General features: G+C 56.8%; 1 protein-coding gene across 5 annotated transcripts; it reads left to right on the forward strand.

Moving 5' to 3' along the window:
* The first annotated feature begins 875 nt into the window (after positions 1-875).
* On the forward strand, positions 876-22,888 carry FRMD8 (FERM domain containing 8). Of its 5 annotated transcripts, none has more exons than XM_027090880.1 (12): positions 876-1,011; positions 1,316-1,400; positions 2,408-2,575; positions 5,272-5,373; positions 5,718-5,776; positions 5,906-6,072; positions 8,536-8,760; positions 11,093-11,216; positions 12,136-12,279; positions 16,781-16,822; positions 18,312-18,516; positions 21,142-22,888. In XM_027090880.1, exons 2-12 carry the CDS (start codon positions 1,316-1,318, stop codon positions 21,258-21,260), a joined length of 1,440 nt encoding a protein of 479 aa, XP_026946681.1. In that variant the 5' UTR covers positions 876-1,011; the 3' UTR covers positions 21,261-22,888. The 5 variants fall into 5 exon arrangements, with proteins under 5 accessions (XP_026946681.1, XP_026946682.1, XP_026946684.1 ...); XM_027090881.1 differs by having other exon boundaries at positions 2,411-2,575; XM_027090883.1 differs by lacking the exon at positions 16,781-16,822.
* The last annotated feature ends 617 nt before the right edge of the window (positions 22,889-23,505 follow it).

The following is a 23,505-nucleotide window of genomic DNA, read 5'->3' on the forward strand; positions in this document are numbered from 1 at the left end:
AGAACAACCTCTGGCTACTCTGGCTTAGGAAAGCGCCGTATGGACTTGTTTTTCTCTCTGAGGCACCTCTACACCTCAGGCACACACATGCTGGCCTTGCCAGGACATACATGTTAGTGACATGAGCCTGGGGATAAGTGGTTTCACACCTGCTTCTTCGGGGCCCCAATGCCTCTCCCAGCCTGCGAACGACGCAAGGTGTCCCAGGCTGTGTGTCCAAGATAGTGAAGGCTCATGTGACTGCTCCCTGGAATAACAGGTGTGCCCAGCCTGGATCTCTGACATGTAATTTGAGGATCTCTGGAGGTCATCGAGTACAACCTCTTCATTTTACAGAGGGAACTGAGGCCCGGAGGTGAAGGGGCTTGTCCAGGATGAGCGGGGACAGGGACCCTGTCCCCTGACCACCGCGGAGAGCCTACCACCCCTCACGGCCTCGAGGCGCTGCAGTACAGGCGGCGGCTTGCGTCACCTTTACCCAACGCCCAGCACAGTGTGGCTCCATGATACGCAGCCACGAAACATCTCCCTTTTACAGGTGAGGGGACCGGCCCAAAGTCACACGCGTTTGAGCGCCAGAGCTCGCGCCCCCATTCCCGATTTCCTTGAACCTTCGCCACACCCTGTTAGCGGCCAAGAGACGGGACCCTTGTTTGTGTGGGCCACTGGCCCTCCAGTCACTCGAGTAGGTGGCGAGGAACTTTCGCAACGCAGGCACAAGAAGCTGGAGGCGTGACGCCGGAATAGGCGCGAGCGGGCGAGGGGCGTGAGCGCGTGGGCGGCAGGCAGGGCGCGTGCGCGGCGGCCCCGAGCTCCGATTGGCTCCTGCGGGCCGGAGAGGCGGGGCCGTGTGCGGCGCTTCCTCCGCCTCTGCTTCCGCGTAGCAGCCCCGGGAGCTGGAGCCGAAGTGGGATTCAGAGTGCCGGCCGGCGGTGAGGCCGGGGCAGCAGCTGGCGGCCGGGGTCAGGGCAGGAACCTGGACTGAGGCGGCGGGCGCTGCGTCCCTGCAAGGTGAGAGAGCGGCGACGCCCTGCACGGGCCCCCGCCCCGGACGGGGGTGCGCCGTGCCGTGCCTGGGCACCCCGGCGAACCGAACTTGACCCGTCTTCTGACCACCACGGCCCCGACCCCTTCCACCTGCCCCGACCTCCAGTTGGCTGAGGACTCCCACCCCTGACCGCGCTAGTCAGCACGCCAGTGCCTCCAGCCCTGGTTGTTCACCTTCGTAGATCAGTTCGGGACCCCTTCCTTACTCAGTGAGAGCTTGAAGGGCTCCGGACTCTCCACTAGCTGCTTTTTCTCTTTCCCTCTGCAGATGGACGGAACAGAAGGCAATGGGGGGCAACCCGGCCCCGCTGATCGGTCCCATCGAAGCAGCGTGTCCTCCGTGGGAGCCCGAGGTGGGTCCCTGTCCCCAGTCTTCTCCCCGCTGTACCCTCCTAGGGCTCCAGCCCTGAGGAAGTGGTCCTGGCTTGTCATCTCTTTCAGTGAAGAGAATCTTATTTATTAATTAACAAATAAGGTCTGTTGAGGTGTGGAAAAGTGACAAGTCAGTCAGGTATTAGCTATACTTTGCACCTGAGGCATTTGACACACTGACTTTCTGAAATCGGTCAACTAGCCAGAGGCCAGGCAGGATTGGAACCCTGAGTATATTGGCCTCGAAGCTGAGTGCTTCTTCATGGTACCTGTGGTTCCAGTGATGGAGAATTGAATCTGGCTGCTCTTTCAAGGGTCTCCTTTTGGCTCCAGGCTCCAAATAGGCATCCCACAGGCTGTCACAAGGGAACACTCAACTTTTTGGATTGTACTTCTGTTTAACACTGAAAGGCCGTCGTGTTGAGTCCTGAGTCTTAAAGAGTCCCAAGGAAGCTGAGCGCTGGAACTGGCTTTACCCTGGGGTGGCCTTGAGAATCCTCTGTCCCCATGTTAGCTTGGGCCAGAGGGAGACAGCGATTTGCTGGAGGATGCTAGCTCTCTCCCTCCCCGCTTGATTTACCAACTACGGTAACCTCAGGATGGGTTCCATCTATCTCTGCCTCAGTCCCACCTGTAGAATGTTCTCCTTCGGGGGAGAAGCACACCAGAGTCCTTGGGGCTGCCAGGGGAGTGTGTGTGGGTGCAGCAGCCCTAATTTTGAACTTCTGGGGGTTAGGGTGGGTCTAGGCTGGTCCCTGGGCTGGAATTGCTGGGTTTCTGGGTGGTTTGAGGGTCTTCAGTAAGTCCTAACAGACAGCACTCTTCACGGGGTCCTTAGGGGATGCCGGGGCTCTGCCTCTGCAATGTAGCCTTGGTCACCCCAAGGGTTGCAGGGTGGGGGCTGCAGCCCCAGAGCGGGGAGTGGAGGGTGCCTGGTTGGCATGCCTGGGCAGTGGGCCCAGCTGACCCTGCCTGGCCTCCATCGCAGCAGCCGACGTGCTGGTGTACCTGGCGGATGACACAATGGTGCCCCTGGCCGTGGAGAACCTGCCCTCGCTCACTGCCCATGAGCTGCATCAGGCCGTCCATGAGGTCCTGCAGCTCCCGGATGTTGCCCTGGATGCCTTTGCGCTCTGGCTTGTCTCCCCTCTGCTGGGTAAGACTTGGCAGTGAGAAGCCCAGGGGGAAGGGCTGGAAGGGCGCTGACCAGTGGGGAAGGAAGGGGCAGCTTCTGGAACCTCTGGCCGCTATACATCGGGGGAAGGTGGGACGTGTTTGTGTCCTGGAGCTGGCTGTGGCTTTCAGGACCCAGAGCCCTGAGAGGTGGCCTGGCTCCTCTGCCCCCGCCTCTCTTTTCTTTGTGCTGGAGGCAGAGGAGGGGCCAAGCCTACCCCTCAGCCTCAGTGCTGCTGGAGCCTGCACATCAGGAGGAGTGGGGGCGGCGGACAGGGAGGGAGGGGGCGCGTGTTCACCGAGCACGTGGTCTGTGCCACAGCCTGAGCTGGCATTTTGCAAGCAGAGTTTCACCTTATCCTCATGGCCCAGCCTGGTCACGCAGATGAAGAATTGAGGTTTGGAGCCATGGGACCAGTGAGTGGTGGGACCAAGATCAGAATGGAAGCCTGGGTGGCCCCCAGCCAGCCTCCTTGAGCTGCATCCTGCTCCGTGGAGGCAGGGAGGAAGGTGGGACCCGGCCCAGGAAGCAGCCACCCCTGAGGATGGGACTTTTCCTGAGGGTGGGGAGGATGAGTGGGAACCCAGCTTCTCTGCAGGGGGCCTCCAGCCTTGCCTGGTTTCTGGCCCGTGATCACCCTGTCCTGCCCTTTCAGGCTGAGATCCCAAGGCGGGCGGGTGGAGTGGGAGTGAGGGCAGTGGGAGCCCTCCAGCCCGCAGGCCTGGGGGACATGAGGTGGGGGGGAATGGGGAGCTCCCTGGGGCCTCAGAATAGGGCTTCTAGCCTGCTGGCTTGGTCAGGAGAGGGGCCGGGAGAGGATGCCCCAGCTGGTGCCGGGACCAGGCATGTTTTCCGCACTCATTCCCCTTCCTTGTAGAGGAACAGGGGCAAGAAGGGTGTGCCTGGTCCCTGGGCCCGTAGGAGTTTGTGCCTGTGCCCTGGAGGGAGGGTATGCCCACATGGTTGGAGAGGGAGTGCCTGTCTCCCCACCCCCACCCTCTAGTGGGAGCTTCCTGCCCAGCTACTGCTCTCGCCCACCCTCTTCCTGCTGATCCGTCTCTTTCCGCTGCTCCCCACCCAGCTCAGCTGCCCCTCCTTCACCCTTCTGGCTGTTGGTCAGGACCGTGGGCCCCTTGGCTCGTGTCTCTGCAAAGCTGGGGGTGGTTTCATGGGGCCCCTGCCCTACCTCAGGCTCCCTGTCCCTGCAGTGGGGCAGCTCACTTCCTCCCCCACTCCCTCGTCATCGCATTCCTGCTCCCCCTTCACCGGAACATGAATGGGCTGCCTGTGTGGCCCGTGGGTCACCCTGGGGCACCGCCCCATCCCAGAGGCCCCAGCACAGAGTCAGCGCCCACTTTGTTCCCAGGCTGGGTTCAGGAAGGCTGAAAGGCCACTTCAGCTTTGACTCGGGCCCTCAGAGCTGTTGGTCCCGCACCACGCCCGGAGTGGGTGACATATGCCCCAGGGACGGGGTGCTGTCTGCTGGAGCCGCCCTTCAAGGTGGATGTTTGAGAGGGTTTGACCTTCTGCATGCCATTGTCACTGTGCATGGAACAGGGCTCCAGGGACTGTCAGTCTCGTTGGGGTGACAGCCCCCAGGCAGGAAGGCCCCATCTGGAAGCGTGGGACGGCAGGGTCAGCGCAGTCCTCTTCTGATAACGGGAGTCCTCTGAGCTGCTGGGGCTCGGGGTGAGGCTGGCTGGGGACCGTGGACAGTGTCCCGGGGTCCCAGCTAGCCACTCACCTCATTCGTCTCACAAGTATGTGCAGAGCAGCCCGCCCACAATCTCGTACTGGGCAGAGAGCTAGATGCTAGGGGTCCGGTGAGGAACAGGAGTGAAAGTGTCCCTGCCCTCAGGGGACTCACGGTCTGAAGTGTGCCGGGAAGGCTTGCCAGGAGCAAGTTGCCAGGAGTGCTTCCTGGTGGAGCCGCTGATTCTGGCGGCAGCTGGGTGGCATGGCGTTGAGGCAGGGAGCTTGCAGGATGGAAGATCAGCTGGAGCCCAGAGCCCCCGAGGGAGTTGCTGGGGTGGAGGCTGGCGGGGCAGAGGCCCAGGCAGGGCCAGGAGCAGGGGAGAACAGCCCCTTGGCCCTTTGGGCCTCAGTTACCAGCTTTGGGCTCTGCTTCCTAACGGCGGTGCTGGAGCCATCTGTACCACCGGCCCCAGCACCTTCGTCTGCCACAGCCTCTCAGCTCCAGCCCATCCTGGGCGCAGTAGGGAACAGTCAGAGGCTGACTCTGCCTGGAACCTGACCCCCTCTCATTGCTGGGTGGCTTTGTTTTTTTTGTTTGTTTGGGTTTCTTTTTGTTTCTTTGGCTGAGCCACACTGCATGCGGGATCTTAATTCCCAGACCAGGGATGGAGCCCGCGCCCCCTGCAGTGGAAGTGCGGAGTCTTAACCGCTGGACTGCCAGGGAAGTCCCTGTTGTGTGACTTTGGACACACCTTAACTTCTCTGAGCCTCATTTTTCTTCTCTGAGCCTCATTTTCATTGGATGAAATGAGGGTAGGGTTATTGCAGGGCAGTTGCCTTTAACCACTTGAAATGGTTCTGGACACTTCGTGCCTACTTCAGTTAATATTGGTCATGACTGCGTCATCGTTGCATTGTTGTTGTTAGTGGGTGGCAGTCGCACTGGTCAGGGCTTCATGGCCGCTTCCCCTCTCGTCCTGCAGAGGTGCAGCTGAAGCCCAAGCACCAGCCCTACAAGCTGGGCCGCCAGTGGCAGGAACTGCTGCTGCGATTCACCGACGCTCCAGACGATGACGTGGCCATGGGTCAGTGCTGCTGCCTGTGCGTCCCTGTCTCAGGCCCACCGGGGTCTGGAGCACGGACCCCGGGCCCAGCCAGGCCTCCCCTGGCAGGTGGAGCTGCCCTGGCTGAGAGGCAGGGCCGGCATCTCCCCCAGAGGAGGGAGGGGTCCCTTAGAGGAGCCCCGGAGGGGTGGGCTGGGGGCACAGTGAGCAGCTTGCGATAAGCCACGCCCCCTATCGCTGGACAGCCCGGGGGTTTTCTGAGTGGGGGTGGAGGAGGCTTGGGGAATGGAGACTGGGCCAGTCGGGGAGAGGGCAGAGCTGGCTGCGTGGGGCGGCCGGCCGGTGACCCCCTCCTCTCTCCCCAGATGAGCCTTCCCTGCAGTTCCGGAGGAACGTGTTCTTCCCCAAACGGCGGGAGCTCCAGGTGAGGCAGGGATTCCCAGGCGGTACCACCCAGGTCTGGCGCCCTGTGTCCAGCCTCCCCTTGTCCTGACCCCTGGACACTGGTGCCCCTCCCAGCTGAGCCACCCCTCCCTGCCACACCGGCCTGCAGATCCATGACAAGGAGGTCCTGCGGCTGCTCTACGAGGAGGCCAAGGGCAACGTGCTGGCCGCTCGGTACCCATGCGACGTGGAGGACTGCGAGGCCCTGGGCGCCCTGGTGTGCCGTGTGCAGCTTGGGCCCTACCAGCCTGGCCAGCCCACTGCCTGTGCCCTGAGGTGAGGGCCAGCGTGACCTGAGGCAGGGGCCCGAGGTGGGGAGGGTGACCTAGGAATCCTGGTTACCAGTGGTCTTGCCAGGTCCTGGAGTCAGGAGGCCCTGACGCTGTGTGACCTTGGGTGAGTCACTCCACCTCTCTGAACCTTTTCCTCGTCTGCTCTGGGCTGAGGGGCCTGGGCAGTGGGAGACGGGGGAAGTGACGTCCGTGAGAGGACCCCCAGAGGTGTGTGAGGGTGGAGCCCGGCCTCCGTGTGAGGTCAGGGGGAGTTGGGCTTGTTCTTTTTGGGGGGTCACAGCCAGGGTGTGGCCAAATACTGAGTCCCAGTTGTCAGTGACAGTCTCACTTAGTCTCGAGCTCCAGGGACGAGGCCCCATTTCCCGGACGTTCCAGTATGCCGGCTCTGTGCTTCCTACCCGTCTCTCTAGAAGCCGTGCTCTTTGCTGTGTGAATTGGCAGGGCCTGGGATCGTGACGATTGAGCTACCCTGGAAGCAGACCAGGCTGTCTCTGAGCTCCATGGACAGTGATCTTAAGGTTTAGAGATATTTCCAAAGAAGATGAACTTTTTTTTTTTTAAACTGGTAACAGTTATGTAGTCTTTTTTTTTAATTTTTAAAAAAAACTTACTTATTTTATTTATTTTTGGCTACATTGGGTCTTCGTTGCTGCGCACAGGCTTTCTCTACTTGAGGCAAGCGGGGGCTACTCTTCCTTGTGGTGTGCGGGCTTCTCATTGCGGAGTGCTGGCTATAAGGCGTGCGGGCTTCAGTAGTTGTGGCGCATGGGCTCAGTAGTTGTGGCTCATGGGCTCTAGAGCACAGGGTCAGTAGTTGTGGCACACAGGCTCCGCTGCTCCGCGGCATGTGGGATCTTCCCGGACCAGGGCTCGAACCCGTGTCCCTTGCATTGGCAGGCGGATTCTTAACCACTGCGCCACCAGTGAAGCCCTGAAGATGAACTTTGAACACAGCCTGTCCTAGACCCAGGGCTCTAACCCACACCAGCCCTTCAGGGTGCAGTTGTGTTGCGGGGGGAGGATGCACAGAGACAGGGCCCTGTGTCGGGGCCCAGCAGGGGCTACCCTGGGCTCAGTGGAGCCTGAGTGATCCCAGCTGAGCTGGCTGGAGGCTGGCAGCCGTAGAAATCCTGGCTCTCGTCATGGGCATGTCTGGTCCTATTGCAAGTGACAGCGAATCCAGCTCAGACTATTTGGACTTGAGGGACTTTGTCAAGAAATGGACGGGTCTGGGGTGATTGAGGTGCAGGGGCTCCAGTTGGGTACCCCCAACCCACAGATCCTGTCCTCACTCTCCTCGCCCAGCCCTGTGTCCTCTGGGCCAGCTCTCAGTCAGACAGGCTCTTGTCTTGTGGTGGCCAGGTGGCCACAATAGTTGCACGTTGGCAAGGAGAGACCTCATCCCTCACGTGACCAGAGTTCTAAGACTCATCTGGTGACTGGGCCCACGTCCACCCAAAGGAGACAGAGTGGCCAGAGTGCTGATTGGCTGAGGCCCAGATCCTCCCTTAGGACCTGCCATGAGCCTGCACAGATGCTGTGGACTGACAGTGGGAAGGCGGGATTTCCAATGACGAGTGGGCGCTGTGGCTGGAAGCAGGGATGTTGGGGGACAGATGATGAAGATGCCTACGGCAGCCCTGAGAAGTGGGGGCAGCCCCCTGGATACCCCTCCTCATGCTGCCCTGCAGTTGGGCCTCTCTGGGCATCAGGGTCCTTCCTTGCGTCAGCCCTGCTGCAGGGCCAGCCATCCCTTCCCATGGTCCGGGGTGTTGGTCCTCCAGAAGCCCCTGCGGGGACCCCTCCCCTCTTCGGTGACAGTGACAACCTCAGCCATATTTGTTTGGCACCCACCACATGCCAGGCGCCTGCCAGCACCCATCCATGTGAGTAGGGGTCTGTGTCCTTATTTAAACGTGGAGACGTAGACTTGGAGAGGGCGCTCACTGCTCGTAGGCTGGGCCCTGGCTGCAGTCCACCTGGAAGGGCCAGTGCCTGGCCAGAGTCAGGGGGCTGCCTGAGGGGGAAGAACGGTGCCGTCACGCCAGGATGCTTCCCGACTCTGTGTGTGTGATTGAAAATGCCCTTTCCTTCGTGAACCTGTGCTGATGAGTTGTAGGTTGGTGGGTTTTTATCTCCCTATTTGGCAGAACAGAACGTTGATCGCTCTAGGACCACTTCTTGGTTGCGAAATCACCAGTTTAGAAACTGAAACCTTCCTCTGGCCACAGTCTGCTTCTGGGGTGGGCCTGGTTTCAGCTCTCATCCCGGTCTCCTGACTTCTCCTTCAGGCCTCTCATGCTGCAGGGTTCTCGGCAGTGGGCTCTCCGGGGGTCCGTGTGCAGGGTGCCCCCTGCCCTCCCCACGCCCTGGGAACCTCGGCGCCTCCCCAGCCCGCAGGCATGGAGCCGCCCTCATGCTGGGCCCTGTTTTCCTTCCTTCACAGGGAGAAGCTGGACTCCTTCCTCCCTGCCCACCTCTGTAAGCGGGGCCACGGGCTCTTTGCTGCCCTCCGGGGCCGTGGGACCAAGGCCGGAACTGGCGAGCAGGGCCTGCTGAACGCCTACCGCAGGGTGAAGGAGGTAGCCGGCAGCGAGAGCGAGCATGAGGCCTCCCTCAGCCCCCACTACCGCGCCTACCTCCTCAAGTGCCACGAGCTGCCCTTCTACGGGTGAGCGGCTCCCTGGCCGCGGCCACAGCCCCAGGCCCACTGTCCCTCCCTCACGGCCCGTGAGCCCATCTCCGTTCCCGCTGAGCTCTGTCCTCACGCGAGGTGTGTCCGGATGCCAGCACCTGGGGCCCCGCGGGTCCCAGGCTGGACACTCGTCCTCCACCTTCCCCATCACGGGCTAGGACACCGGACAGGTCCTCTCCTTCCTCCTGCCGCAGCCACGTGGTCCATGGACCTGCCCACCTCCCCCTCAGCCAGATCTCATTCATGCAGGCACGTCTAGCCAATAGCTCTTGTGTGCCTACTGTGTGCCCGCACCCTCTAGGTGCTGGAGACCTCAGTAAACAAAAGAGACCGCCGTCCCTGCCCGTGAAGAGGCCGTTCTAGTGGCGAGAGAGACAGCAAGCAGTAGAAGCCGAGAACAGACTACAGGGGGGCAAGGGAGCAGCTGGACGGCCCGTGAGGACAGTGGCCGTACTCCACAGGGTACTGTGGCTCAGGCCGCACGGTGGTACCGTGGAGGGGAGACGCGGCCAGATTCCAGAGATGTTGAGGGTGGAGTTGAAGGAATTTGCAAAATGTGCAGTACAGGAGGTGAAGGAGAGCAGGCAGAGAGGACTCCAGGTTTCTGCCTGAACAGCTGCAGGGTGGCCTTGTCATCAGCTGAGACAGGATGGTGTGTGGCGGGGGGCAGGTCAGGGAAGTTCGGGGGCTTGTCCTTGAATGTGTTGATTTTGAGATGCTCTCCAGCGACCCAGGTGGCGATCCTAGCGGGCATTTGGGTTTCTGAGTCTAGACTTGGGTAGTGGGTGAGTCATCAGCATGCAGGTGCTGTTTGAAACCAGGAGCCCCAGCAAGTGAGTGTGGACCAGACAGAGAAGGAGCCCGGCCAGCAAGGCGGGAGGGTCCACACCAGCCCGGCAAAAGGAGGTGTTGAGGAGGAGGGAGTGACCAAGCCTCAGGTTCTGCTGCTTCAAGGTCAAGTTCAACAGGTCCCGAGTGGCTGATAGTTGACCTTGGCTCCAGCATCTTGGGGGTAGCAGTGGGTGGAGGACAATGAGAAAAAGAATCAGTGAGTGTAACCAGCTCCTCAGGAGCTGCGCTGTGAGCTGGAGCCCAGAGGCGGAGCAGCAGTGTGGGTGTGGGGCGGTAAAAGGTCTTTAGCTTTTATGGTGAGCGAGATGCATGTGGCCGCTGTTTGGGTTGCTTCAGTTTCCTCAGCGGATTAGGAGTCCCAGCCCTGAAGCGAGCCTGTGGGAGTCTTCCTGGAGTGGGAGCACCGGGCCGTGCTCTTGGAACTGAAGGTAGAGCGTGCTTGTCTCCAGTCCTGTCCTCGGGGCTGCAGGATTTTTATATATATATATAAATTTATTTTGTTTTTTTATTATTTTTGGCTGGGTTGGGTCTCCGTTGCTGCGCACGGGCTTTCTCTAGTTGCAGCGAGCGTGGGCTGCTCTTCGTTGAGGTGCACGGGCTTCTCATTGCAGTGGTTTCTCTTGTTGCGGAGCACGGGCTCTAGGCACGTGGGCTTCAATAGTTGCAGCACGCAGACTCAGTAGTTGTGGCTCGCGGGCTCTAGAGCACAGGCTCAGTAGTTGCGGCACGTAGGCTTAGTTGCTCGGCGGCATGTGGGATCTTCCTGGACCAGGGCTCGAACCCGTGTCCCCTGCATTGGCAGGCGGATTCTTAACCACTGTGCCACCAGAGAAGCCCGGGGCTGCAGGATTTAACTAGGGCTCAGGCTTAGCCAGGGCTGAGGGGGCGTGTGGGCGAAGGCCCAGGGCAACCAGAGGAGAGGAAGAGGCCGTGGCAGGGCAGGATGGAAGAGGGACAGCTCAGCGGGTGGGTGTCCTAAGGTTGATGCACCCTTTCCCTTTCTTGGTGTCGAGTCCTGAAGCTGCTTCTCTGCCTGGGCAGCCCCTGGGGGACGGTGGGCAGCGGGGCTCTCCCAACCTCCAGCAACCACAGCCTGCAGACCCTGAGCCCTTGGGCTCCTGGCTGTTCCCTGAACGTAACTTGCTCTGTCCCACACCCGGGTTCATGCTCTACCCTCTGCCTGCAGTGCCCACCCTTCGCTGTGCCACCCAGTTCCTCCTCCTGCCTGATCAGCTCAGATGCCACCACCTCCGCGAAGCCTCCTTCTCGCCGCCCCCTCAGTTTCTCCCTCCCCTGGGGTGGGTTTCCATTTAACTTCCGTCACCCAAACAGCTTAAGCTTCTCAGGTGCCTGGGACAGGGGCTGGCCAGAGCATTCCCTGGTGGGTGAACGCAGACCCTGGGCCATCTGTTCTCGCTGCTGGAGGGGACGGCCTAACCCCACTTTCCCTCCCCAGGTCTGCCTTCTTCCACGGCGAGATTGACAAACCAGCCCAGGGCTTTTTGCACCGGGGAGGGCAAAAGCCAGTGTCTGTGGCCATCAGTCTGGAGGGCGTGCACGTCATTGACAGCAGGGAGAAGGTACCTGCTGCTCCTTCAGGGTGGGACCTGGAGTGGGGGCCTCACTGGAGAGGAAGGGAGTGGGGTCATTACCCAGGCCTTCCTGGTTCCCTTGGGCTTCTGGTTGGCCTGGGAGCAGGTGGGCGACCTGTCTGGCCTCCTTCCCTTAGATGTCCCTGGGGCTTCCACTGTCATCCCGGGGGCTTCCCTGGGTCTGCTGTGGGTCAGCTTTCCTGCCCAGCCTGCTAGGCAGGGCGGTGGCGTGGACAGGGGGAGGCTGCAGCTGGAGACAGGTGGAGAGTCTGGTAGGGCCTGGCTGCTCTGCCTGGCCAGTGGCTGGAGACTAGCTGGTGGTTTTCCAAAGAAGCCCTGGGAGCTTCTCCTGCGGGACTGGGGGCCCTCCTTCCTGCATTTGGTGCTGGTTGTCTCGGCTGCCTGTGTAGGAGGTGGTGTCGGCAGCCTGCCCTGTGGGCCTCTCTGCGCCTGGACAGGGGTCCCTGCTAAGCCAGCAGAGAAGTTTGGGGGAGACTTCTGGTTGTCCCCAGGGAGGGATCCCAGCCCTTCCTGGGCATCTGTGCCCCAACATGCCGGGCCCACATCCGGCCTCCTGCTGAGATGCTAACCAGCTGATCGCAGGGGAAAGGCCTCCCCTCCCCACCTTCCTTTCCCCGAGTCACTACCCCAGCTGTCAGGAGCTTGACCCACTGATGAGAAGTGCGTGGTTTAGGGGGTCTCATCCTCCCTGGACCACAGCCTCCTTTGAGGGTCTGATGGAAGCGGGGCTTCTTCTCCTGAGAGAAACTGACACCTGAATTTAGGCTCAGCCTTGGAGGTAAATAGCCTGGCCAGGTGTATCCTCCTGGCGATGCCCACGTGGGATGGGGCAGGGGAGCAGGCCTCTGCCCAAAGGAGTCCAAGCTCTGTGTCTCCCGCTGGCCAGCACGTCCTGCTGGGCCTGCGCTTCCAGGAGCTGTCGTGGGACCATACCTCTCCCGAGGAGGAGGAGTCTGTCCTGTGGCTGGAGTTCGACGGGGACAATGAGGGCACACCGGTCAACAAGCTCCTCAAGATCTACTCCAAGCAGGTAGTGGTGGGTGTTGCCTGCACCGGGGGTGGGGATGGGGGTCGGGGAGGGTGTGCTCAGGGGGTCCCAGACTATTGGAGGCTCCAGGCTGGGTGGCAAGGAGGTGAGAGGGCTGCTGAGGGCCTGGGGACCAGGGGGCCAGCTCCTGCTGACTGGGAGCCACCCTTGCGGGTTCGGAAGGCCTGGCCAGGTGGTGGGGCAGTGGTTGGTGGAGGGCTGCCCGGTACTGTGTGACCAGCCCGCACTGGCTCCCTCGGTCCTTGAGCCCCCCGTGAGCGGGGCTCTCAGGTGACGAGCAGGCATGGAATGGCTAAGACCCCTCTTTGCCTTTGTTTCACTTTCATCCATTGGGCACCTGGTCTTCCCAGCCAAACCTTCATCCCCGCCCCTTCCCCTCCCACCCTGGTTTCTCCAGGAGAGCCCTTCCAGGACTCAGGGCCTCCTTGCTCTCCGCCCCAAGCACAGAGACGGGCTCCAGGGACTCCTGTGAAAGCACGTGCCCCCTCCTGGGGGCCCGCCACAGCCAGGCTTCTCCCGTTGCTCCCTCTACGCCTTCCTTCCCACCGCTGCACCCACTGCTCCAACCCCAGCAGCCTCTGCCCTGCTACACCCGATACCCGGTGCCTGCTCTTGCTCCTGCAGGCTCCCCTCCTGGGCCCTACGGGCCCCTCCCACCTCCTGCCCTTCTCCCCCTGTCTCCCCTGCTGGGCCTCCTTTCCAGGGCCTCGCAAGGGAGTTCTCTCCCTGTCCTAGCTCTTCCCTCTCTCGTCTTTGAACACTCGGCCGTCCCAACCTTTATGCTGATGACATCACATTTTCTACATCACTCTTAGTTCCCCGATCAGGGATCAAACCCATGCCCCCTGCAGTGGAAGCGCGGAGTCCTAACCACTGGACCGCCAAGGAATTCCGTAGAGTTCTTTTTTAAGTAAACATTTTATTGAATTATAATATACATGTAGAAAAGTGCCCAGCTCTTTTTTTTCCAATATATAAATCTATTTATTTATTTTTGGCTGCGTTGGGTCCTGGTTGCTGTGCACGGGCTTTCTTTAGATGTGGCAAGAGGGGGCTACTCTTCGTTGCCGTGCGCGGGCTTCTCATTGCGGTGGCTTCTCTTGTTGAGCACGGGCTCTAGGCGCGTGGGCTTCAGTAGTTGTGGCACGTGGGCTCAGTAGTTGTGGCTTACGGGCTTTAGAGCACAGGCTTAGTAGTTGTAGCACACAGGCTTAGTTGCTCCTCGGCATGTGGGATCTTCCCGGACCAGGGCTCGAACCTGTGTCCCCTGCATTGGCAGGTGGATTCTTAACCACTGCACCACAAGGGAAGCCCCCCAGCTCTTAATCTCAACAAATTTCCCCAAAGAAACCCATGTAACACCTTTCAGATTAAGAAAGACCCCTTGAGCCCCCTCCCAGCCTTGCCCCCACCAAGGGACCTCCGCATCCTGACTTGTGTCACCCCAGAGTCATTCTGCCTGGTTTTGAGCCTTAGGGCAGTGGGTTCCCACAGTGTGTTCTGTTCTGCCCAGTGTCTTGCGCTCAGCCCTGTGTCTGTGAGCTCCATCCTCGTCCCCACTGCAGGTGGCAGTGCTTTGGTCTTTCATGCGGCTCTCGGGTGTTCCCACATGTGAATTTGCTGCTGTTGACTTTTCCATACCATAGCGGACGGGCACTTGGGTCTCCAGTTTGGGACTGTTGCAGACAGTGCTGCGTTGTCAGTGTTGCACATGTCCTCTGTGTGCGCGTCCAGGTACGCGCCCAGGAGCCGACAGGCCGGGTCACAGGCAGGTGCTGTGCTCGGCGTTCACCCACGGTGGCTGGATGCTGGCTGCGGCAGTAGTTAGTACTGTCATCGTGAACGTTCAGCCAGTCTGGTGGGTGAGGAGGAGTATCTCCTTGTGTTTTCTTCCTTTATTATTTAGTCACTTTATTGAGGTATAATTTACAATAAAAGTGAGTTTTAACACGTTCACACACCCTTGTAACCACTGCCACCACAGGCAAGCTATGGAGGTGCTTAGATACATCCATGTATCTTTCTAGAGGGGAAACGTCTATTCACGTCTTTTGCCCATTTTTTTTTTCTTTTGCCCATTTTTTAATTGGCATTATTTCCATCACCCCCAAATCTCCATGTGGTTTTAATTGACAACACACACACACACACGCACACGCACACGCACACGCACACTAATGAGGTTGAGCATCTTTTATGTGTGTATCCACCATCTGGATACCCTGTTCATTGAGGTCTTTTGCCAATTTTTCTTTGGGGTTGTGCTTTTTTTTTTTTAAATTGTTTTGTACATTTTGCTTCTGATTTAAGACTCACCTCTTCACCCGCTACTTGACAGCTCCCCTTAGCTATCCCTAGAGTTCAGCTTTCTCCAGAATGTCATAAACACATGCATCATAGTTACCCAGGAGAAATGGAGATATATGTCCACACAAGACTTATACTAAGATATTCATAGCAGCTTCGTTTGTCATAACCAAAGAATTGGAAACAACATAAACGTCTGTCAACTGGTAGATAGATAAACAAATAGTGGTCCAGCCCTGCAGTATCTATACTGTATGCAGCCTTTTGAGCCTGGCCTCTGTCACTAAGCTTCATGCTCCTGAGATTCGTCCACATTTCGGGGTGTAGCGGTTCGTTCCTGCTGATTGTTGAATAGTATTCCGTTGTATGGATACACTGCAGGTCAGCTCTTCACCCACTTGTTTGGGTTGTTTCCTGTTTGGGGCTTTTGTGAATAAAGCTGCTCTGGACATTTGAGTACAGGCTGCTGTGTGGGCGTGTGCCTTCATTTCTCTTGCATAAATACCTAGGAATGGGATTACTGGACTGTATGATAAACATATCATCAGCTTTACTACAAACTACCAAATGGTTTTCCAAAGTGACTGCACCATTTTGTTATCCCACCAGCAATGTCTGAGAGTTCCAGTAGCCCCGCATCCTTGCCCAGCACTTGGTGTGGTCAGTTTTTGTTTGTTTGCCATTCTAATAACTGTATGGTAGTGATAAGTCATTGTGGTTTTAATTTGCATTTTCATAATGACTAATGATGTTGATTATCCATCCGTGTGTTCATTTGCTATCCATAGGTCTTCTTTGATGGAATGTCTGATCAAATCATTTGTCCTTTTTTTTTTTTTTACTTTTTTTTTTCTAACATCTTTGTTGGAGTATAATTGCTTCACAATGGTGTGCCAGTTTCTGCTCTACAACAAAGTGAATCAGCTATACATACACATATATCCCCATATCTCCTCCCTCTTGCGTCTCGCTCCCACCCTCCCTATCCCACCCCTCTAGGTGGTCACCAAGCACCGAGCTGATCTCCCTGTGCTATGTGGCTGCTTCCTACTAGCTATCTGTTTTACGTTTGGTGGTGTATGTATGTCCATGCCACTCCCTCACTTCGTCCCAGCTTACCCTTCCCCCTCCCCGTGTCCTCAAGTCCATTCTCTACGTCTGCATCTTTATTCCTGTCCTGCCCCTAGGTTCTTCATAACCAATTTTTTGTTGTTGTTGTTTTTAGATTCCATATATATGTGTTAGCATACGGTAATTGTTTTTCTCTTTCTGACTTACTTCCCTCTGTATGACAGACTCTAGGTCCATCCACCTCACTACAAATAGCTCAATTTCGTTTGTTTTTATGGCTGGGTAATATTCCATTGTATATATGTGCCACATCTTCTTTATCCATTCATCTGTCGATGGACACTTAGGTTGTCTCCATGTCCTGGCTATTGTAAATAGAGCTGCAATGAACATTGTGGTACATGACTCTTTTTGCATTATGGTTTTCTCAGGGTATATGCCCAGTCGTGGGATTGCTGGGTCGTACGGTAGTTCTATTTGTAGTTTTTTAAGGAACTTCCAAACCGTTCTCCGAAGTGGCTGTATCAATTTACATTCCCACCAACAGTGCAAGAGGGTTCCCTTTGTCCATTTTTTTTTCCTTTATCCATTTTTTAAATTGGGTTGTTTTCTTACCAAGCTGTAAGAGTTCATTATATATTCTGCCTACCGGTCCCTTATCTGATATATATTTTGCAGATGTTTTCTTTCAGTCTATAACTTGATGTTTTTTCCTAAAAAATGTCTTTTAAAAAGATGTTCTTAGATCTTCCAGTCCATTTATTTTATACTCCATTTATTTGTCTTTGATTTCTTTCACTAACGTTTTATGGTTTCAGCATACAAGTCTTGTGCATCTTTTATTAGATTTATCTCCCCCTCCCCCTTTTTTGGTGCTACCAGAGATGGTACTATTTTTAATTTCAATTTCCAGTTATTCATTGTGGTGTATAGAAATGCACCTGATTCTGTTAGCATATATCCTTTTATCCTGTAACCCTGTTGAACTCACTCACTATTTCTAGTATCTTTTTTGCAGATTCTTTGTGATTTTCTGTGTGGACAGTTACATTGTCTATGAACAGGGACAGTTGTATTCTAACTTTCCAGTCTGTTTGCCTCTCAGTTGTCTTGGCTGATAGCACTGCCTCGGACCCCCGTTACAGTGGTGAGTAGGTGTGAGCAGACATCCTTGACTTGAGGGGAAAGCATTCAGTCTTTTTTTTTATATAAATTTATTTATTTCTTTTTGGCTGTGTTGGGTCTTTGTTGCTGCTTGCGGGCTTTCTCTAGTTGTGGCGAGCGGGGGTTACTCTTAGTTGTGGTGTGCGTGCTTCTCATTGCGGTGGCTTCTCTTGTTGCGGAGCGTGGGCTCCAAGCGTGCGGGCTTCAGTAGTTGTGGCACGCGGGTTCAGCAGCTGTGACGCGCGAGCTCTAGAGCACAGGCTCAGCAGTTCTGGCGCACGGGCCTGCGGCATGTGGGACCTTCCCAGACCAGGGCTCGAACCCGCATCCCCTGCATCAGCAGGCGGATTCTTAACCACTGCGCCAACAGGGAAGCCCAAGCATTCCGTCTTGCTCTGAGTAGGTGTGGTGTTAGCTGTGTGTTTTTCATAGACGCCTGTCGTCAGGTTAAGGAAGTTCCCGTCCATTTCTAGTTTGCTGAGTTGTATCCCGAGTGGATATTTCATTCTGTCGGATGTGGCTGAGGTATAACGGCAGCGTCCCCGAACCTCAGGAGCATCAAGCGGTGTTAGAGAAACTCAGAGGGCTCAGGGCCTGTCCCCACCGGCTGCCCGCTGCCCAGCGCCCCTCTCAGCTCAGCGCAGTTCCCTCGGGGAGGCGAGGAGGCCGGTGTGGAGCCCGGACCCGCCTGTGCACGGTTCCCTGCCCTGCTCTCCCTGCGCAGGGCAGCTTGTGTGGCTCTGGGGAGGCCTCGGGCCACCCCATCGGGCAGCTGGGCACCAGCTGCCCCCTTGGCCTCTGACCCTGCTCCCCAGCGGGTTCTCTTAGGACACGCGGCAGGCATCTGTTCACCTCAGTCCCTGCTGTGTCCTGCCGCCTGCAGCGGGGTGACACTTCATAAACACATGCTGCCTAAGCGACACCACCTGCTGGCAGCTTTCTGTCTGTGGGTCTGCAATCCCCTGCCATCCCCGCCATATGGTGCCCAGACCGTGCCCGCTGACATCTGGTCACATCACCTTTTATGTCAACATGCATAACGTTTCCAGTCTGTTGAGAAGACGTCACTTTAGAAGAACGTGCCCAGAGGGAGCCGCTTTCCCCGCCCGGTGACCTCACCACCGCCTTCTCCTTGACTGCGGGTTCTTCTCTCAGCGAACGCACAGGCCCAGAGAGCCCTGCCCCCTCCTCCCTCCCGACCTGCGCCTTCTAGCTAGAGTGTTCCTTCTTTCCCAGCCCATCTCTGACCCCTGAAGTCCCCCCACATGGGAGGCCTCCCCTGCCTCTGGCCCACAGAGCACACCCCCCTTCCTTCTCCTTGCGTAAAGGGTGTTGGTTTCCTCATTGCCTCCCCCACCAGAGGGCAGGGGGCTGTGGGTTTGGTTCATCTGGCTCTGCAGCAGGTAGGGAGAGGTGGGCCTGGGCCAGGGCTCCCCCCGCCAGGCCTCACGCCGGCCCCCTCTCCTCCCCAGGCCGAGCTGATGAGCAGCCTCATCGAGTACTGCATCGAGCTGAGCCAGGCCGCGGAGCCCGCCACCCCTCAGGAGAGCGCGGCCGGCCCGGCCTCGGCCCCTGGCTCCTCACCACCCCCGACTCAACACCCCCAGCTGCGGAGGCAGGGCAGCGTGGTGTGCAGCCGGATCCAGCATCTCTCCACCATCGACTACGTGGAGGAGGGTGAGTGACCCCCTCGCGGTGTACACGTGTACCTACGCGCGTGCACACGCACGCCATGGGGAGCTCTGGAGGGTAGGGAGGTGGGGAGCAATTCCAGACCCGGTGAGTTAGCCTCCAGCGGCAGGACCTGGCTTGGGGCGTGGGGGGCAGGCTGGGCACAGGTGTCCCATCGTCTGAGCTCTGCGACAGGGAATCTGAGGCCTCTGGGGCTCTGGCAGTAAGAGCCCTTCTCCGTCCCTTCTCACTGCTGCGTCCGCAGACGTGTCCAGATGTGAAAAAGTAGAAACTACCAGTGTCTGTTATTAAAGGTGTGGGTACAGGAACGATGGGCCCACACCCTGTGGGATCAGTCCAGCTGGTAAAGATGCCATACGTACCCTAGCACACTGTGGTGTCTTGGATCGAGTCCCAGAACAGACAGCGGACATTGTGGAAGAACAGGTGAAATCCACAGGTTTGCCGCTTAGTTGATAAAGCTGTACCAGTGTTCTTATCTATGACACAGACCGTGGTAACAGCCGGACCGTGCTGACACAGGAGAGGCTTATGAGGATATGCAAGCACTCTATGTATTATCTTTGCAACTTTTCTGTAAGTCTAGAATTATTCCAAAATAAAAAGGGTTTTTTTTTTTTGGTTTTCAAATGGCAAGAGGTTCACAAAATAGCACTGAGTAGAAAAAATCAGGTACTAGGAGAAAATCAGGCACGAGTACTAGGTACTAGGTGCTCATTAGCATGCGAGACAGCGTCCACGTGCACAAGGAGGGAGGGACCCCTTTGCAGCCATCAGCTGCTGTAACTTTCCTTTTTTCTTCGTGCTTCGTTCTGGCATTTAAATTTTTACAAGCATGTCATTTTTATCATCGGAAAAAGCAAAATAATTTATAATTTTTCTCTGACACACTTGTTACCACAGTTGCTGTCTTCCTCTCCTAGTGAGCTCAGCCCCTTCCCCCGCCATCCCCTGTTGGTGGACATCATAGTTACAGTTGACCCTTGAACAACACCGGTTTGTGCTGCGCGGATCCACTTACACGCGGGTCTTTTTCAGTAGTAAATACTGGTTGGTTGAATCGGTGGATAAGGAGGAACCACGGGTATATGAAGGGCCAACTGTAAGTTATACCCAGATTTTCGACTGCGCAGAGGGTTGGCATTGTCCTAGGGCTGACTGTAGTTCTCAGCTACTACAAACAACGTACCTGTAGCCAAATCCTTACCTGGAATCTGAACTGTTTCCTCAGGATAAATTCCTAGAAATGGGGTTGCTGGGTCAAAGTGTGTGCCCACTGTGCCCGTCCCAGGAGGAAAGGAGGCACCTGCCTTCCCCACCCTCACCCACGATGGGTGTTATCGTCCTGAGGGGCGGAGAACTCACTGGAGTTAGGGTTTGGATGCTGGTGAAGTGGCATCGTTTCTACACGCCTGATCACGTACAGTTTCTTCCTGCGTTGCTGTTCATTTCTGTTGCCTGTTTTTCTTTTGTGGCTTGAGTTTTTAAATTAACGTCTTATGTTAATATGGTGTATTTGTCAGAATTAATGAACCGATATGATGCAGTATTATTAACTAAAGTCCTTAGTTTTAACCTAACGTCCTTTTTCAGTCCCAGGGTCCCATCCAGGACACCACTCTACATTTGGTTGTCATGTCTTCTTAGGCTCCTCTTGGCTGTGACAGGTTACTCAGACTTTCCTTGTTTTTTGATGACCTTGACAGTCTCGAGGCGTACTTGTCAGGGATATCGTAGGATGCCCCTTTATTGGAATTTCTCTTACGATTTTCTCATTATTAGATGGGGTTATGGGTTTGGGGGAGGAAGATCACAGAGGTAACATGCCATTTTTACTACATCATATCAAAGGTACCTTATCAACATGATTTACGACTGTTGATATTAACCTTGATCACCTGGCTTGAAGTTTTTAACTTTTAAGAAGTCTTTTTAGGGACTCCCCTGGCGGCCCAGTGGTTAGGACTCCAGGCTTCCACTGCCGGGGCCCTGGTCAGGGAACTAAGATCCCACAAGCCTCGCAGTGAGGCCAAAGAAAAAGAGGTCTTTTTATCTCATTGAGGGTTACCTTCAGCCCGTAGTATATGTTATAGGTATTTTGTGGTTTTGGCCTGTTCTTTTTTTCTTCTTCTTCTTCTTTTTTTTTTGTAATTGAATTATAGTTGACATACAATATATTATATCTTGTGATATATATAGTGATTTTGACAAACATAGTGATTCAGTATTTTTATATGTTACAAAATGATCATAAGTCTAGTTACCATCTGTCACCATACAGAGTTATTACAGTATTATTGACCATATTTCATATGCTGTATATTACATGCCTGTGACTTACAGCTGGAAGTTTGTACACCTCTCTGGTCTCTTCTTGAACAGGTTTAGACAGCACAGCAGGCCCAGCATCAAATGCAAACTCTGGTGGCCTCTGATGTGGAGGCTGGCCACCCACCCCACATGTCCTGTCGCTGGTGGGAGAGCTGGGGTGGGGCTGAGGCTCAAAGCCGGCAGGAGTGAAGAGGAGAGCTCATCCTGAACAGGCTCCAGAAGGGGCTCCCCTGGGGCTGGGCCCCCTCCCCTCAGCGTGTCCCTCTTGCTCCCCGACAGGTGAGCAGATCAAGCGGGTGAAACCGAAGCGCAGCACATCCTTCTTCAGCCGGCAACTCTCCCTGGGCCAGGGGAGCTACGCCGTGGTGCAGCCCACCGAGAGCCTGGAGCAGGGCTGAGGGCCGCAGTGCCTGGTGGGAGGGCGCGGGGGCAGCCCCCGGGCGTGGCCCAGCATCATGCTACCTGAGGGGGAGCGCTGGGAGGAGGGCAGCCTCAGCGTGTGGACAAGTCACTTCTGTACCCGGGACGCTGCCCGGGCTGCGCTGTGCAGAGCCAGCTGGGGGCAGCCGCAGGATCCCTCCTGCAGCCTGCCTGCCCGCCCTCCCTCCGGACGCTGGGCCCCGCTGCAGTCTCAGGACCAATCTGACCAGGCCCCGGCCGCCCCCTCCCACCCAGGGACTCGCCTTTGTGCCCCTCTCAAAACGGACAGTATCCCCTGCCCTGAAGTCCCCGCTGGAGGCAGGTGTCCCCACTGGAGGAGGAATAGGGCTCAGGACACTTGGGCGTACTATGTGTCTTTGGTCTTTCCCCTGGACTTTGGTGACCACATCCCTGCATTCCTTCTGCTGCATTCCAGCCCACACCGCCAGGCTGGGACGTGGCCCTGCGGGGAGAGGGCAGGGGGCCTCCCTGGACTGAAACACAGCAGGAACAGAGAAGGTGAGGCCCCCACCAAGCCCTCCCTGGCTGGATGAAACTGGATGGCCCCTGCGCCCCTCACTCAGGCCTCTTTTGCGGGCAGGAGACACTCTGACCAGAAGGAAAGTGTGCTTGCTCATCTTTGGTGATGCCACTGTGCTGGGAGCTGGCTGTCCTGTGGACCAGCAAGTCCACTGGACCCACGGTCCACACCCGGAGGAGCTCCCAAACCCCCTTGGGCTTCAGGTTTTAGTTTTGATCTTTCTTTGTCTGCTTTGGTTCCATGAAGCCTGTGAACTTGGGCAACTCACAAGGTTGCTGCCACCAGCCTCAGAGCCACTGGCGCTCCTTCCAGGATGGCGCTGTGGTTTCACCCAGCCTGAGCCAGGGGGCCGGCCCATGCACGGGAAACCCCAGGACGGGAGTGGTCTCCTGCTTCCTGAGGACCTTGTAGGTAGGCTGGATGTGGCCTGGGCATGGCTCTTCCCACACCCGCCTGCCTTCCCCCAGATGAGCTGGCCTCGGGGAGGGCCTCCCAGCCCTCGGGCTCCTCCGTGGTAGGTCCCTGGCTTTCATGAGCGCTTCCTGGGACTTGAGGCAGTCCCAGCTCTGCACAGGCTTTGCTTTGTCTTCCCTTCCCCGGGGAGAATGTGGGAGAGGAAATGTGAACCTCTTGTCTCCGGATTTCTGGTCACCTCCTTCTCTCTCTGGTGACTCTTGAGGACTCCAGATGTTTCGAGGTGGCTTGCCTTTCAGCAGTAGGGACTGTTATCTGTCAGTACATAGGCGTCTCCAGTCCTTTGGAACGTCCTAGCCGTAGGACACCTCATCTCTCCTCCTGGAGCCCCTCCCCGGCTCCCAGCTCTCTGTTCTGATGCCAGGTGCATTCTTACCTGATGGGTTGAGGGGCCTGGCGGGGGTGGGGTGTACACACAAACTACTTGTTTTGACTCTTCAGCCTCTTTTTCCTATTTCCTTAGCATCCACTGTACCTTAACTTTTTCTGCCTGCCCTTTCGGGCAAAGCAGTATCTTACTAAGTGTCCTTCGAATATTCTTATCCTTTCGTATCATGTGACTTACCAATAATAAAATCAATTTCCAGCAAATTTTGGGGTGGTTTATGGTGTGAAATAATGAGAGTGTGTTAATTACAGCCTGGGAGTTAATTATAGGCTGTGTATTTGCTTTTCATCAGATATGCATGAAGGGATGCAGCCCGCTGGGCTTGCCAAGCTAGACACAGGTGGAGAACCCAGAGTAAAGCTTTTTAGTCTCGGCGGTTGGTGAGGGACTCCCAGGGTGGGAAGGTCCAAGGGGGCTTTTGGGGTTCATGGTGGGAACCAAGGTGACAGCTCCGCAGGGAGCAGGGGAACAAGCAGCTAGCTGGCAGTGGCAGGCAGACGCTTTGTCCCTGTCCAGTGAGCCTAACTGGCCCGGCCTGCTGGACGCTGTGCCGTCAGCTCACACCTCACGCTCTGGGCTTGGGGCCCAGGGCCCAGTCTGGATGCCAGTGCCTCAGGGGAGAGGCCGGAGAACCCAGGAGGTCTGGGGGTTTCTCCTGCCAGCCCTGAGATCTCCTCGTGCCCCAGGCTTGGCCAGGAGGCAGTCTGTTTCCCACAGGTGCTGTTGGCGGGTGGGCACGGGACAGCACGAGACCCACACACCAGAGCACTGGAAGCGCCGCAGGAGGCAGCAGTGGTAACTGTGGGCTTTGGCCCTGGAG

The sequence above is a fragment of the Aethalodelphis obliquidens genome, unplaced genomic scaffold (assembly GCF_003676395.1).
Source record: "Aethalodelphis obliquidens isolate GAN/ISIS:26980383/991018 unplaced genomic scaffold, ASM367639v1 scaffold69, whole genome shotgun sequence".
Lineage (NCBI taxonomy): Eukaryota > Metazoa > Chordata > Mammalia > Artiodactyla > Delphinidae > Aethalodelphis > Aethalodelphis obliquidens.